General features: G+C 45.3%; 1 protein-coding gene across 3 annotated transcripts in view; it reads left to right on the forward strand.

Moving 5' to 3' along the window:
- Nucleotides 1-14,041, forward strand: part of LOC120299627 (wiskott-Aldrich syndrome protein family member 3-like) — a 55,533-nt gene extending 41,492 nt beyond the window's left edge. For 2 of the 3 annotated variants that reach the window (XM_039324612.1, XM_039324611.1), the window contains exons 6-9: nt 1,123-1,298; nt 2,520-2,783; nt 9,366-9,757; nt 10,685-14,041. In XM_039324612.1, coding sequence (XP_039180546.1) covers nt 1,123-1,298; nt 2,520-2,783; nt 9,366-9,757; nt 10,685-10,842 — 990 coding nt within the window. In that variant the 3' untranslated portion in view covers nt 10,843-14,041. The remainder of the gene's footprint in view (nt 1-1,122; nt 1,299-2,519; nt 2,784-9,365; nt 9,758-10,684) is intronic. The other variant, XM_039324613.1, reaches the window with a different exon arrangement.
- Nucleotides 14,042-14,594: the final 553 nt, after the last annotated feature.

Below are 14,594 nucleotides of genomic sequence, written 5' to 3' on the forward strand. Positions count from 1 at the left end.
TGGCTGTAGATGCAGCTAAATTTCCATCTAGAAATAATAGAAGACAGGAAGGTGTTTATGTGGAGCCAAGGAGAAAATTCCTGACCGTGAGAACAATTAATCAGTGGAACAGCTTCCCTCCCAGAGTTGCGGGAGCTCCATCACTGGAGGTTTTTGAAAAGAGATTGGATATCCGTTTGTCCAGGATGGTATAAGGACTCCTGCTTAGAGTGGGGGGCTGGACTAGAAAATCTCTAAGGTCCCTTCCAGCTTTATGATTTTATGAACCTCACCTTTTTTTACAAAGAAAATAGGTGTGTCCTTTCATTTTTGCTTTCCCATTCCCATCCAGCTGTATGGTCCAGCTCTATAAGTAACTCAGCAGGGGTGTGCCACAAATTTTTCTTCGTTTATCAAAATATAAAATGCAAAAATATAAAGAAAAACGGGAATGATAGGAAAATAGGGAAGGAAAAAGAAGAAAGAAAAAAGACAAGTGTTGACTTACGGCTTTTTTTGGTTCAGTAGAATAAGCTCATAACATATAACCTCAACTTTTAACTTTTATATGATAACATTTACTAGCCATTTCTATAAACAACAAACCTATTTAGCCAGCAAAACCCAAAATCAAAGTTTTGATTTTTTCCTACCTCAAGCACAAAGTCCAGAAGTGGTTTCCATGCAGAAGCAAAATTAATTGTATTCTTCTCTCTAATCAAAGCGGTCAATTTACTCCTGTCTGCGAACTCCATCAACTTTTGAAGCTGTTTAAATCAGCAGCTATCTAATCAGCAAAACCCAGAATCAAAGTTTTTTTTCCCACCTCAAGCACAAAGTCCAGAAGTGGTTTCCAAATAGAAGCAAAAATAACTGTATTTTTTCTTTAGTCAAAGCAGTCAATTTAGCCTTCTCTGCTAAGTCCATCAACTTTTGCAGCCATGGTGGGAATCACAGCAGAGGTGAGCTGGGATGGAGAAGATTCCCACGTGTTCCTTCACCAAGGCCAGATGTAGAATAAGCTGTTTTGTAATTGGGATGGAGGGGACGTTGCCCCAGCTCTTTGGAGCCATCTCCAAAGGGATGGGGGGAGAGTGGGCTGTGCTGAAGGGTCTTTCTTCTTCCCCACCCAACTCCCTCCAGGAGCAGCGACTGGTTGAGGATTCCACCCGGGAAGTGAAGAAAGTGCGCAAGGCGCGAAACCGGCGGCTGGAGTGGAACATGATGGCTTACGATAAAGAATTCCGGCCGGATAACAGGTTCTCACCATCCCCATATCACATGGCTTCATCGGAAGGATCACTGTCCCCAGATAATAGGCAGGTTTTGTGAATGACACCCCTCGCTTGGCCTCCTTCCGTTGCTTTGGCTGCCTTGACTTGCTTTGCTTTGTTGTTTTGGCTTCTCCTTTGCTTTGACTTCCAAGGGCTTTGGGGATGCTTTTAGGGAGGAGAGCATGTTCTTTTGGGCAGTTGCAGGGAACTCAGGGAAATCAGTGCCTTTTTTAAAAAAGAAAAAGAATGAATCCCAATATTTGCTGCTCAGGGACTGCTGCATTGGGGTGAGGAGTTGGCTGGATGGAGGTGGTGCTGAGCTGAGCAGTGAATGACACCAATTGGAACATAGGGAATTGTGCTTGCACCACTTTTGCTGCCTGCTTCCCACCTGTCCCTTCCCTTCCCCTTCCCTTCCATCCTTGTCCTCTTTCCTTCTCTTCCTATCTATACCCCCTCTATTCATCTTTCTCTTCTACCTTCCCCTCCCCCTCCTTCACCTCTGCCTTCATCTTGTTCTCCTTTTCTCCTTCCTCCTCCTTCATCTCTATCTTCATCTCCTCCTCCTCCTTCTTCACCTCTACCTTCATCTTGTTCTCCTTTTCTCCTTCCTCCTCCTTCATCTCTACCTTCATCTCCTCCTCCTTCACCTCTACCTTCATCTTGTTCTCCTCCTTCCTTCTCCTCCTCCATCTCTACCTTCATCTCCTCCTCCTTCACCTCTACCTTCATCTTGTTCTCCTTTTCTCCTTCCTTCTCCTTCATCTGTATCTTCATCTCCTCCTCCTCCTTCACCTCTACCTCCATCTTGTTCTCCTTTTCTCCTTCCTCCTCCTTCATCTCTACCTTCATCTCCTCTTCCTTCACCTCTACCTTCATCTTGTTCTCCTTTTCTCCTTCCTCCTCCTTCATCTGTATCTTCATCTCCTCCTCCTCCTTCACCTCTACCTTCATCTTGTTCTCCTTTTCTCCTTCCTCCTCCTTCATCTGTATCTTCATCTCCTCCTCCTCCTTCACCTCTACCTTCATCTTGTTCTCCTTTTTTCCTTCCTCCTTCATATCTATCTTCATCTTGTTCTCCTTTTCTTCTTCCTTCTCTTTCATCTCTACCTTCATTTCCATCTCCTCCTCCTCCTCCAAACCCAAACCCTTTGTTCCAAGAGGTGATAGATACCATCAGACCCCGCCCATCAATTGGCTCCTCTGCTCATCCCCCCATCCCTGCCCTCCAGGTGTACAACCTCTTGGTGTTTTTGTCTGCAACAGATCCTATGCATCTGATGTAGCTGATCATTCCTACCCAGCCAGTCCTAACCATCCTGGCCAACAGATGATGGCCCCAACCTCACATCTGGCCGCCGAGAACAAAGAAGTGGTGCTGGTGGCCACCCAGGTCCAGGATCAGATCTTCAGGCCCTCGGCAGTAGGAAGCCGGCAGAACAGCCTCAACCGGGTACAACAGCCCCATGTGCCACAGCCATCCGAGACTATGTTAAATGGACCAAGACCTCAGATAATCAAGGACTATGGGTATGGATTCTTGCCGACTTCTTTTGTCTGTTTGTCATGACTTTCCTCTTAAGCAGGAAGAATTGGGTGCTTTCTGATGCTCCTAGGTTGAATAATGCCTCTTTCCGGAACTACAGAGATGTAACTTATTCTTGACTACAAGAAACCAGATTATAACCCCTTTCTTTGCCATGTATGTATGGGTGGGCCCCAAATAAAGATTCAATGCCCTGATATCACCATTAGAAAATACCACCTAGAGCAGGGGTCTCCAAACTTGACAACTTTAAGACTTATGGACTTCAACTCCCAGAACTCCCCAGCCAGCATAGTTGGGAAATTCTGGGAGCTGAAGTTGAAATCCACAAGTCTTAAAGTTGACAGGTTTGGAGACCCCCTGACCTAGAGTTATATCCTTTGATGGAAGATAACTCTTGACTGTCCTGAGAAATTAAATCATACCTGTTGTGTAGGAGCATAGGAAGGTCCCTCCTGGTGTGTGCTCATGATTTCAGCCAACTGGTATAGTGGGAGATTTGTATCTTAGGGTAAAACAGGACTGCTGTTTGGTCCATAATCCTGGGGATCTTTCAGTGGTCCCCAACCAAAGGTCATAAACAGTGATGTCTCTAGTTGTATCTAGGCTGACATTTTGTTCTTTTCTGTAGCATCTTATTTCATCACAAGCTGAAAGAATGGTTTCATGTATTACTTTCAACGTAAAAAGAATCTGTTCTTGGTCTTCATCCATATTCTCTTGATGGTGTGTTGAGGGCTTTAAAGACAGAGAATGAAAATAATTTTATAACTGGGTATAGGACACAGCTGAGCTTCTCACAGCTGGTATTTGTCAAGGTTGAAAAAGTCTTATCTGTAATCTGGGCTTCAAGCCAAGTCTCCTTTAGACAATAACAAGTTGCAATATCAAACTTGTCCACAAGATGTCACCAATACCGTTTAAGGTTTTTTTTTTTAAGTCCAAAATTTTAATAATCCTTTTTCCAATTTTATTTCTTTTTTGTAAATAAAAACCAAAGTCTTCAGTAAAGATAAGAAATCTTTTGGTCCCCAAATTTTAGAAGCATATAAATCCAGTTAGATTAAGGTTATTCTTTCAGTGTTTTCTCCCCTCGATAGTCAGTCGCTGCTATTCTTAGAGGGTGGAATAGAAGTTCTGTTCCCTCTCACAGGGGGAATGATACTTTGGACAGCTTTTACAGGTAAAGAAAATACTTGGGATTAAAGAGAGGTTCAGATCTCACCCAGTCTCATCTGCGCTATTTTAGAAGTCCCTGGTGATAAGTTGTCTGCAGCCTAGTGACGAGCCATATTTCTATAGCTGGTCTTTCGTCCACCAGTTTGGAGGGCTGCCCCGGATCGAGCGGAAGGGCTACCTCCCTCCCGCGATCAGGCGGGGGTCCCCTCCTTGCTTGTCGCCCCTAGAGGGCGACTCTCGACCCTTTCCAGGGTCCCCCAGCAGAGCGAAACCGAACGCAGAAGACGGAGCTCACCTTCCAGCAGCTGCAGCTGCCGCGATGGCAAACCGGAAGTTTGGGAGCGATTTTCTCCACCAGCTTCCTCTGATCCCTGCCTCCAGACAGGGACCCATTTATCTTCCAGGATGAAGGCTTCCTCTTAGGAAGTGCAACAACACATTTTGGCCCAGAGTGAATTTACAAGAATGTAGATTTTCACGGCTACAAAGGCAGGGATTTCTCTGCTGAGAAGCAGTTGCTATGGGGAATCGTTCAACCAGCATTTTTGTGTTCCAAGGCAAAGCAGAATGATTGCGTTTCATTATTTCTCATTGTTCTTATTGTAAATTTGTTCCCTTTCGTTTCCACATCAATTTAATCCCTGGCATGAAACCTATTAGGGATTTTTGTATGCTTTTGTTTGAACATGACGCATGTTATCTATTTTATTGAAACAGGCATTTTTTTAAAGTCTTTTCATTATACAATTTGATTCTCTTTTATATGTTTTATGCCCATTTTCTCCAATATGTGAATTTTTACATCTTAAAGTTTGTTTTTTTAATGAAATGTTTCACAAAGCGCGTGTATCATTGGCAGATTGATTCAGGACATTTGAACACAATAGTTTTTTAAAATGTGAATTATTTCCTTAGGTGGGCTGAGGAAGTGATTTATATTTTAATAAAACCAATCTACAAATTTCTCACGGAGCTTGTTTCTGTATTAGACTGTCTAGTACAGTGGTTCTCAACCTGTGGGTCGGGACCCCATTTGGGGTCGAACGACCATTTCACGGGGGTCGCCAAACAAGGCTGTCCGCCATTTTTTTCCCCTTTTCTTTAGCCATGCCCCTGGCACCCACTGATGTATAAGTGGTTGGGGGTCACCACAACATGGGGAACTATATTATGGGGTCTCGGCATTAGAAAGGTTGAGAACCACTGGTCTAGTAAATGCTGGTGATGCATTGCATTTCTGCATTCCTTTAGATGGAATTTAAAAAGTCTCCCATTCTGCAAAGAATTTAATGTTATATTATTCTACAACTTTAACTGCCAGCCTTCTCCCTGGTCCTTCCACTTCTAATTGATTTATTTTCAGTGCAGTCATGTCAGTATCGATAAACGGATTCCCTAATTACCCTTTAATTGTTCCATTTCTTTTGCTCAGCAGAATTTCAATTATTGGTTTCTTCCCAATTAAAACCTTTCTTTTTACAATAGAAAGATGTCCACAGGCCAAAAGGGAAGGAGAACGTAAGAGAATGCATGGAAGGTTGCTTCCCTTGTTAAACAAGGCACAATTACAAGGATGTAGGACCTAAAGGGGAATCTTCCCATTAAGGACCCAAATAATTTAAAAGCATCAGAAATGTAGTTGAACCTCACATAATAAGTTGAGCCTCGCCTAATAAGCTAGTGTTGTGCAATTGTGCTTTAAGAGCAAGTCAATTCTAGCTTGTTTGAAATGTTTTCTCAAGTTACCTTCTTGGACCAGGTTTAGGCCACTCTTATCTGAGCAGTGTCTTGGCAGACACCCTTCCTTTTGTCCTGCCCTATACACTACATAGTCATCAGGACTTGAAGGTGAACAGGCATGAAAGGGGAAAAGTCCAATGCTTCTGTCCATTTGTATTTCCGTGTTGATGCTACACTTATGACATGCATAGCATTGGCCATGGCCAAATATGCATAAATTGATGTTTATTTGAGAAGCAACCTGAAACTAAGGAGAAATTTCCTAACGGTGAGAGCAATCAACCAATGGAATAGCTTTCCTTCAGAAGTTGTGGGTGCTCCATCACTGGAGGCTTTTAAAAAGAGACTGGACAACCATTTGTTTGAAATAGTGTAGGGTCTCCTGCTCAAGCAGGGAGTTGGACTACAAGACCTCAGAGTTCTCTTCCGACTGTATTATTCTATGTTCTGTATTCTATGTTCTAAGTAAAACAGCAATTCCATGGTAAATATTTGGGGGGGGGGAAATATCAGGACCATGGAGAGCAGCCTGAGTTGATGCTATAGACCAGGGGTCCCCAACCCCGGGGCTGCAGCCCACTACTGGTCTATTTCTTATTCCAAATGGGCTGTGTGCGCGCAGCTCAACCTGTGGGCACTTGCATGCATGCAGGCCAGCCTGCCACTCATGCAAGATGAGTTGCGTGTACGTGCACACGCACTTCTGCCAGCCACTCAATTCCAAATAGGCCGTGGCCCAATAGTGGGCTGGGGGCTGGGGCCCCTGCAGTAGACAAATATGCATGGTGGATTTCAGAGAGTATTTCATAGACTCCTAGTGCTTGAAGAGACCTTGGAGGTCTTCTAGTCTAACCTCCTGGCCAAGGCAGGAGATTCTATGCCATCCTGGACTAATGGCTGTCCAATCTTTTCTTGGAAATCTTTTGAGCAGTCCATTCCTCATCATATTTAAAGGTAGCCAAGAGATATCTTCATCTGTAGAGAAATGGCTTCTTGCAGGAAAAAGACTGGCCTTTTTTGGTTAGAACATCGTCTAAGGTCATTACCTTGTACGCAGCAAAAGACAGCCATGTATTTTAAGATAAGCAACAGTCCTTGGATCACATAAACATAGAAAAAGCCTTGACCTTTATTTTCCCTGCCTAGAGACAAAAGGAGAAAATATTAGAACACATCTGCGTTCATTGATTATGCGGAATTAAAATGCATTGGTTGCATGAAACAAAAAGCTTTAAAGGACAGTCAATAGATTTAGAAAGCTTGAACCTTCTGGCCTTAAGAAGCTTCTCTCTAAATCAAGGAAATGGGCGATTTAAGGCTCAAAGGGCAGAAAGGAATCTAGTCAGCTAAGGCTATTTTATACTGGACAACCTGTGATCTGCTAAATCATCCTTTTAGAGAGATTTCCTTACCAAATTCCTCCAGGTCTTCAACAATGGCAGAGCTTCTGAGGTTCAGATAGTCCTCCTTTATGACCACCACTGAGCCCAAAATTTATGTCACTATGCGAGACATTTGCTAAGTGAGATTCGCCCAGTCTTACAACTTTTCGTGTGGCACTTGTTAAGTGAATCACTTCAGTTGTTAAATCAGTCACACAGTTGTTAAGTGAATCTGGCTTCTCCATTGATTTTGCCTGTCAGAAGGTCGCAAATTCTCCGGGACACTCCGACCGTCATAAATGTGAGTCAGTGGCCAAGCATCCGAATGTAAACCACGTGGCTCTGGGGATGCTGCAACGGTCAGAAATGCGAAAATAGTCATGTCACTTTTTTCAGTGCTGTCGTGACTTTGAATAGTCATCAAGGGAACTGTTGTGATTTGAGGAGTTGAAGTCCACGAGTCATAAAAGAGTCAAAGTTTCCCCCATGCTGGCTCAGGAATTCTGGGAGTTGAAGTCCATGAGTCATAAAAGAGCCAAGGTTGCCTACCCCTGGCCTAGGCATAGGGATTCAGATAGAGATAGATCAGGGGTAGGCAACCTTGGCTCTTTTATGATTTGTGGAGTTCAACTCCCAGAATTCCTGAGCCAGCACGGCTCAGCTTGGAAACCTCTCCCTTTCCCCTCAGCAAGGCTGGCTCAGGAATTCTGGGAGTTGAAGTCCACGAGTCACAAAAGAGCCAAGGTTACCTTCCCCTGCCTTAACAAATGACAAGAAAGTTCGTTAAATGGAGGCAACGTTTGGTTAACAAATGTCTCACTTGGCAACAGAAACTTTGGGATCCATTGTAGTCGTAAGTCGAAGACGACCCGTAACGTCGCGAACTTTGCCTCGCAAAAGCCAAAAAGAGCAGAAAGGGAAGCGGAGAGGGTGGGGGGCTTTAACCACTGGGTGGCGGCTGCAGTCTTGACTTCTGAGCCCCCTCCCCCACCCGCAGGCCTTCCCAGCTGTACAGGAAAAAGAGAAAGGAAGTTGGGCAAAGGGAGCCTGCTAGGACATCTCACTTAGTTTTCTGGCTCAGGGATTTTATGCATTGGGATAGGGGTCCCCAACCCCCCGGTCCGTGGACCGGCACGGGTCCGCAGCATGCCAGCAACTGGGCTGCACAAACAAGCAAAGGCCCATCCACAGGATGCAGGCAGTACGCAAAACCACACCCCCTCCGGTCCACCTGGAGCTGGTCCCTGATGCCCAAGAGGTTGGGGACCTTTGCTTTGGAGGACCATGCAGACCAGACAGCTTCCTCCCTCCCATGAAATGCCTTTATTTTGATGGAATTACTTAGAACACAGAATGAGTTGGAAGGGACCCTGGAGGTCTTCTAGTCCAACCCTCTGCTCAAGCAGAAGACCGTATACCATTCTAGACAAACGGCTGTCCCGTCTCTTCTTAAAGACCTCCAGTGTTGGAGCCCCCACAACTTCTGGAGGCAGGTTGTTCCACTGGTTCATTCTCCTCACTCTTAGGAAGTTTCTCCTTAGTTCTTGGTTGCTTCTCTCCTTAATTAGCTTCCCCCCATCATTTCTTGTCTTTGTTGTGATTCCATGCCAGCCTGTGCTTCCAACAGCTGAGTCTGAGGAATCTGAGGAGGAGGTGGAGGAGGCATTTGAAGGGCCATCAGGGGCAGAGGGAGGCTCTGATGAATTACTGGACTCACAGTTTGATGCAGAGCCTGGGCCATCCAGTCGTGTTCCTGATGAAGCTCAGCTGTGTGAGGAGAATGAGTCAGACTCGGAGGACTCACAGCTGATGGACATGCTAATTGGTACATGCACACGTCGTCAATTAGCGAGAGTAAATCAGCAGCAGTCAATACGGCAACTCCAGGGTAAAAGGAGAAGGCACTGAGAGGCAACGCCTTGGGACTGCTGTATAAAAAGAGGAGGTGTGGGTGGTGCTGGTTGCTGAAGGCAACCGTTTGCAAAGTGCTTCTTGGAATCCTGGTCTGTTTGTCTTGCTTATGACTTCTCTTCTGTTTGCATCGTGTTTCCTGTGGACTATTTCCTTCACTTGGACTTGAGTTTTGCTGTTTATGTTTTGGACTATTTGGCAGGTTTGTCACTCATATTAAAAGGAATTTGTTTTGTTTTAAAGTCTCCAGCCTATTGTATCAACAGGGGTTTGGTCCTTGTGCCTTTAATGGCTATAGGCTGGGATAGAACAGTCTTGCCCTCTGGTGATCTCCTTCCCTCTCTCTCTTTGCAGTCCTCAACCAGTGCCAATGGCAGACTACTTTGTGCCGCCTGCACCTCCGCCCCCACCCCCAGTCATCCCCTCTGCTCAAACTGCCTTCGACAGCCCCATCTCAGCACCTTCCGCCATGACGCCCAATGCGGCCCCTTCCGTTAGCCACGCCACCTACGTGCCGACCCCTCCCCCTGCTGTGCCCTGCCCCTATTCTGCCTCTCCTCCCCAGGCTGGCCCCATGGGACCTCCTGTTGCACCTCCCCCTCCACCCCCTGGCCCCCCCACCATCTCGGCCTCCCCCGCACACACAGTCTCGCCGCCGGCCGTGATGGTGGAATCCCGGAAGCCGCCGGTGCCCCTGATTCCAATGACCGATGCCAGGAGTGACCTGCTTGCTGCCATCCGCCGGGGTGAGTAAATGCCTCGGCTTTGCCTGTGGTTTGGACGTACCTGCAGAGTTGGAGCTGATGGACTTTAGTGACCCTGGAGGCAGTTGGCCAAGGAAGCCAAATTAGGAGAACTTCATCCTGTCCCCCAAACCAAGGGGCAGAGTGGGACAACTTGCCACGCCCAGCTCGCCATGGTCATCTTGTCATCGTCAGTTCACCATGGTGGCACAGTGGTTAGAATGCAGAATGGTAGGCGAACACGTTGCCCACTGCCAGCAGTTCGATCCTGATGGGCTCAAGGTTGACTCAGCCTTCCATCCTTCCGAGATCGGGAAAATGAGGACCCGGATTGTTGGGGGCCATAGGCTGAGTCTGTAAACCACTTAAAGAGGGGCTGTAAAGCACTGTGAAGCGGCGTATAAGTCAACTTGCTATTGCCAACTTGCCATGAGACAACTCACCACAGGACAATTTAACCATTCAATTTAACTATTTAAAATAATGAGAAGATTATTTTAATTTTTATCATTCACATTTCATTTTGTCTCTCCTTTGGCATTCTTTCTTTCATGATTCTGCTTCACCATTTCTTGGATATTAGTGTAATTCTTTCCCTGCAGTGAGTTGTTTCGCAGCAAGTTGGCCACGGCGCCTTGTTCCATAGGGAGTTGGCCGTGGCAAGTTGCTGCTGATGGAGATCAGATGCCTTCTCTTCCCGAAGTAGGAGCCCGCAATGTCCTCCTTCGCTTGGCCTCTCAGGCTGAGAGAGTTGGATCCAGAAGTCTTAAGGTTGCCATGCTTGGAGGCCCCTGCATTAGACCAAAAGCATCACGCAGAAGGGACAAAGCCAGTCCAAGACCTCAACTTGAGCTTACTGGATCAACCGGTGCCACGCATCGGCTCCCTTAGGCTGGCGTGGAGAAAAACCTTCCTTTTTCCCCCTCCCAGGAATTCAGCTGCGCAAAGTCCAAGAGCAATGGGAACAGGAAGCCAAGAAAGAGCCGGTGGGGAACGATGTGGCCACGATCCTGTCCCGAAGGATTGCTGTGGAATACAGCGAATCAGACGACGACTCGGAGCTGGATGAGAATGAGTGGTCCGATTAGAGAAGGGGGCTGTGGGCTGCCTTTGGGGCAGTAGGGGGGGGGAGACCTCCGGGGTTTTTCCCTGCCACCTTTCTGCCACAGGGCCTAGGCGACTCGGGCCTCTTGGCAGGTAAATCACAGCTGCTCCAAGCAGCTCAGTCTTCAGGAGCTTTGCTTTTGTGCCATGTTGTGTTGTTGACAATGTTTTAAGGTGGCCTCTTTGTGGGCGGACGGGCATTGGGGATCCTGACTTTTCGAAACGGACGGTTGGGGTGGGGTGGGGGAGGAGAAGACCCACTGGTGAAAATGGCATCTGAGTTTTTTTCAACATGCTGGAAAAATGGAGCGGTCTTCCCTCCCCCTGGCCTAAACCATACCAGGAGGGGCCCTTTGCAGCCATGAAATTCATTCCCCGCTCACAATTTGAGCCTGGGCCTGAGAGATTTAGAGAGCTATCACTGAGAGACCACGGGGATAAATTGAAGCAAATGCTCTTTCCAGAGAGACCCATTCATCAGCGAGCATGGAAAGGGGTGGGAAGAGAGACTTTCCCTCTATCGAAGGTCCAATAATGTGGTTTCCAAAGTTAGAAGGATGTAAATCATCCGTGAGTTTTTCTCCATTGCTTCTAGCACTTTCAGCTGAGCTCCAGAAAGCAAAATGACTGGGACAAATTACTAGCACTTTACAAGGGAAAGGGGAAAAACAGGATGACGGTAGATTTCACACTTCCCCAACCTGCTGATCATAACCATAGTCCCCAGCCTGCAAAGCCATTGGCTGTGCGAACTGCAGCTTACGAGAGCCTGAATCCACACATCCTTAGGACCTCACCTAGGGAAACAGCCTAATGGCATAGGATTCTATGAGCCATGGTTTATTTTGCAAGCCATATTATGGCCAGTAGGAAGAGCTTGGAGTTGGGAGTTGAAGGGCCTTCTTTTCTAAATGATTAAGTTGGGACGAGCCTAAAAATAAGCTCAGCAAAAGAAGGCAGTAGAGTAGCTGGACAAAGGACAAACAATCCCAATTCAACATGACCAAGGGGGTTTGAGAACAAATCCCACATGAGCAGCCATTGTGGGAGGTGATTCAGCAGTGCAAGCTCTTTTGACTCTACTTGTAGAAAAGATAAATCCCCTGTTCTCCAGAAGAATATTCTGACTCTACTTAGTGGGAAGATTGAATATTTCTTTCCCCCACTTTAATCATTTTTTCACCCAGGCGACCGTGTGGATAGTGAGCCGTGAATGTTTCTAACCATAAGAGTTTCAAATGTCCAAGGCATTGACAGAACCTGGCCAACAATTAATTTGCTGAGTTATTTTGCATTCTGATCTATATTCTCAATATTGCCATGGAGAAAGTGCTCCATCTCCTTCCCCCCACCCCTTTTCCCCCCCTAATTGTGAAGAACTAGAAACAGAATTACTGTAAAATGGCTTGTGTGCCCAGAAAAAAATGTTTGCAAAATAATAACTGGAAAATTCTGATTTTTGAGCTGATATAACCAAACAGGATAAAAATGTCAACCATCACCAATGGAGCATGATGGGTTTAAGTGCACCTTTGTTTCCAGAAAGATGCTAACTGTATATTTTTTCCCTCCTGATTTAATCATCCTAAAATCCTTGAGCAGCCTTGAAAATTAAAATTTCCCACCAAAGTAAGTTGATATTCATACACTTTTCATAAGTACCTAATTTTGTAGTAGTTGTGCCTATTTGGAAGTAAGTCCTGATTGAGTTTCGTTGGGCTTACATTCGCTAAATGTACATAGGATTATAATGGTAATTTTTAAAAAATATATCAGTATTTGGCAGTGAATGAAAACAAGTGCCAATGCCTCTCTCCTAAGATCACCTATTTTTTTTACTTATATTTTTTATTTTATTCAGAATAAAGTTAAAATACAAAATACCAAACTAAAATACAAAACGGGGGGGGGGGGAGGTCACAAAACACAAAGCAGTCAGAACATTAAAAAAGTGTAACAAAGTACACCCGCCCATTTTTAATGTTCTGATTGCTTTGTGTTTTGCGTTTTTCTTTTATGTCTTTTTGGATTTTTTTTTTTTTTGTATTTTGTAGATCACCTAATTTTTTTTTAAATTAGATGAGCGTGAGGCTGTAAACTGCCCCCAGATTCATTGTTTTTCACAGCTTTTGGGTTTAATTTGAGCGAGCGCTGAGGTCCAGTTTTGATTTACGGCTATGCAAGATTTGAAAAGTTGCTTCAGTGTAAGTAGGAGCCCAAATACAGGCCTCTCTGGGGCTCATTAATACAACTGTATCTTTTTTCAAGCGTGCACATCTGCTGCAGAGGTTGATCCACAGTAGCTTCCTATTTAGGGGCTGCTTTAATGCTTGTTTTAAGTCTTGGGTTCAGACCCCAATGTATTTTGAAGCAATTTGGGGCATTGTATTCAAAGCATCGCACAGCCCTATTCTCTCTATTCTTTCCTTAGAATAAGCCCCTTTGGTCCCAAGAAATCAGCGCATTCTTTTAAAGCTAGAATCTCCAAACCTGGCAACTTTAAGACTTGTGGACTTCAACTCCCAGGATTCCCAGCCAGCCATGCTGGCTGGGGAATCCTGGAAGTTGAAATCCACAAGTCTTAAAGGGGCGAAGTTTGGAGACCCCTGTTTTAAAGTGAAAGAACACCCTGAGACTTTGCAGGTTTGAGGTTGCTTTGTCACCCTTCTTAAATTCTGGCCCCGGATTATAATAAAAAGCATGCAGGAGTTTGCATAACAGGAAGAGTCTGCTTTTCTCCTTTGACAATCAAGATCAACTTAAAATGTTTCCATTGCTGAGACACGTTAAGGACGATGTCTGTCTCTCCGTTTTTGGCATATGCAATTTATTTATTTATTTTTGTATGTGTACATCTTGCCTAAATTGGTTTGCCTTTGTCAACCAAGGGAGAATAACGGAAATTACGTTCATGGACCTCCAATCATTCTTAAGAGGTCAGTGAAGGCTCTCCGAGAAAATCTGCAGGGAGGTGGGATCCACGTAGCTTGTGCAGGCAGTTCTCGACAGACGACAGGTCTGTTGCTACGTGAGACAGTTGCTAAGTGAATTTTGCCTCATTTTACCACCTTTCTTGTCACGGTCGTTAAGGGAATCACTGCAGTTAGTTAACAACATGGTTGTTAAGTGAATCTGGCTTCCCCATTAATTTTGCTTTTCAGAAGGTCACTAAAGGAGGTCAGATGACCCCAGGCAACCATCATAAATATGAGCCAGTTGCCAAGTGTCTAAATTTTGACCACGTGACCTTGGGGGATGCTGCAACAATCATAGGAGTGAAAAACAGTCGTGAGACACTTTTTTCAGTGCTGTTGCAACTTCAAATGGTCACTAAATGAACTGTTGCAAATCAAGGACAACCTGCCTTGACTATACGCACTTTTGTTGGCAGGGTGATGTCTCTGCTTTTTAGTATGCTGTCTAGATTTGCCATAGCTTTCCTCCCCAGGAGCGAGCGTCTTTTAATTTCTTGGCTGCAATCGCGATCTGCAGTAATCTTGGAACCCAGGAAGATAAAATCTATCCCTACTTCCATTTCTTCCCCATCTATTTGCCAGGAATTGAGAGGGCCTGTAACTTTCTTCATTGTCAAAGTACAAGATTGGACAGAGAAGATGGCAGAAGATTGGCTAGAGAGGGATAAAGGATCGGCTTTACCTGTAGAACACCCACGCCTCAGTTGCTGCGTCTGCAGGCTGGCTAGGGAACTCTGGGAGTTGAAGTCCACCAACTCTTA

The sequence above is a fragment of the Crotalus tigris genome, unplaced genomic scaffold (assembly GCF_016545835.1).
Source record: "Crotalus tigris isolate CLP2741 ecotype Arizona unplaced genomic scaffold, ASM1654583v1 scf7180000024303.721469, whole genome shotgun sequence".
Taxonomy (NCBI): Eukaryota; Metazoa; Chordata; class Lepidosauria; order Squamata; family Viperidae; genus Crotalus; species Crotalus tigris.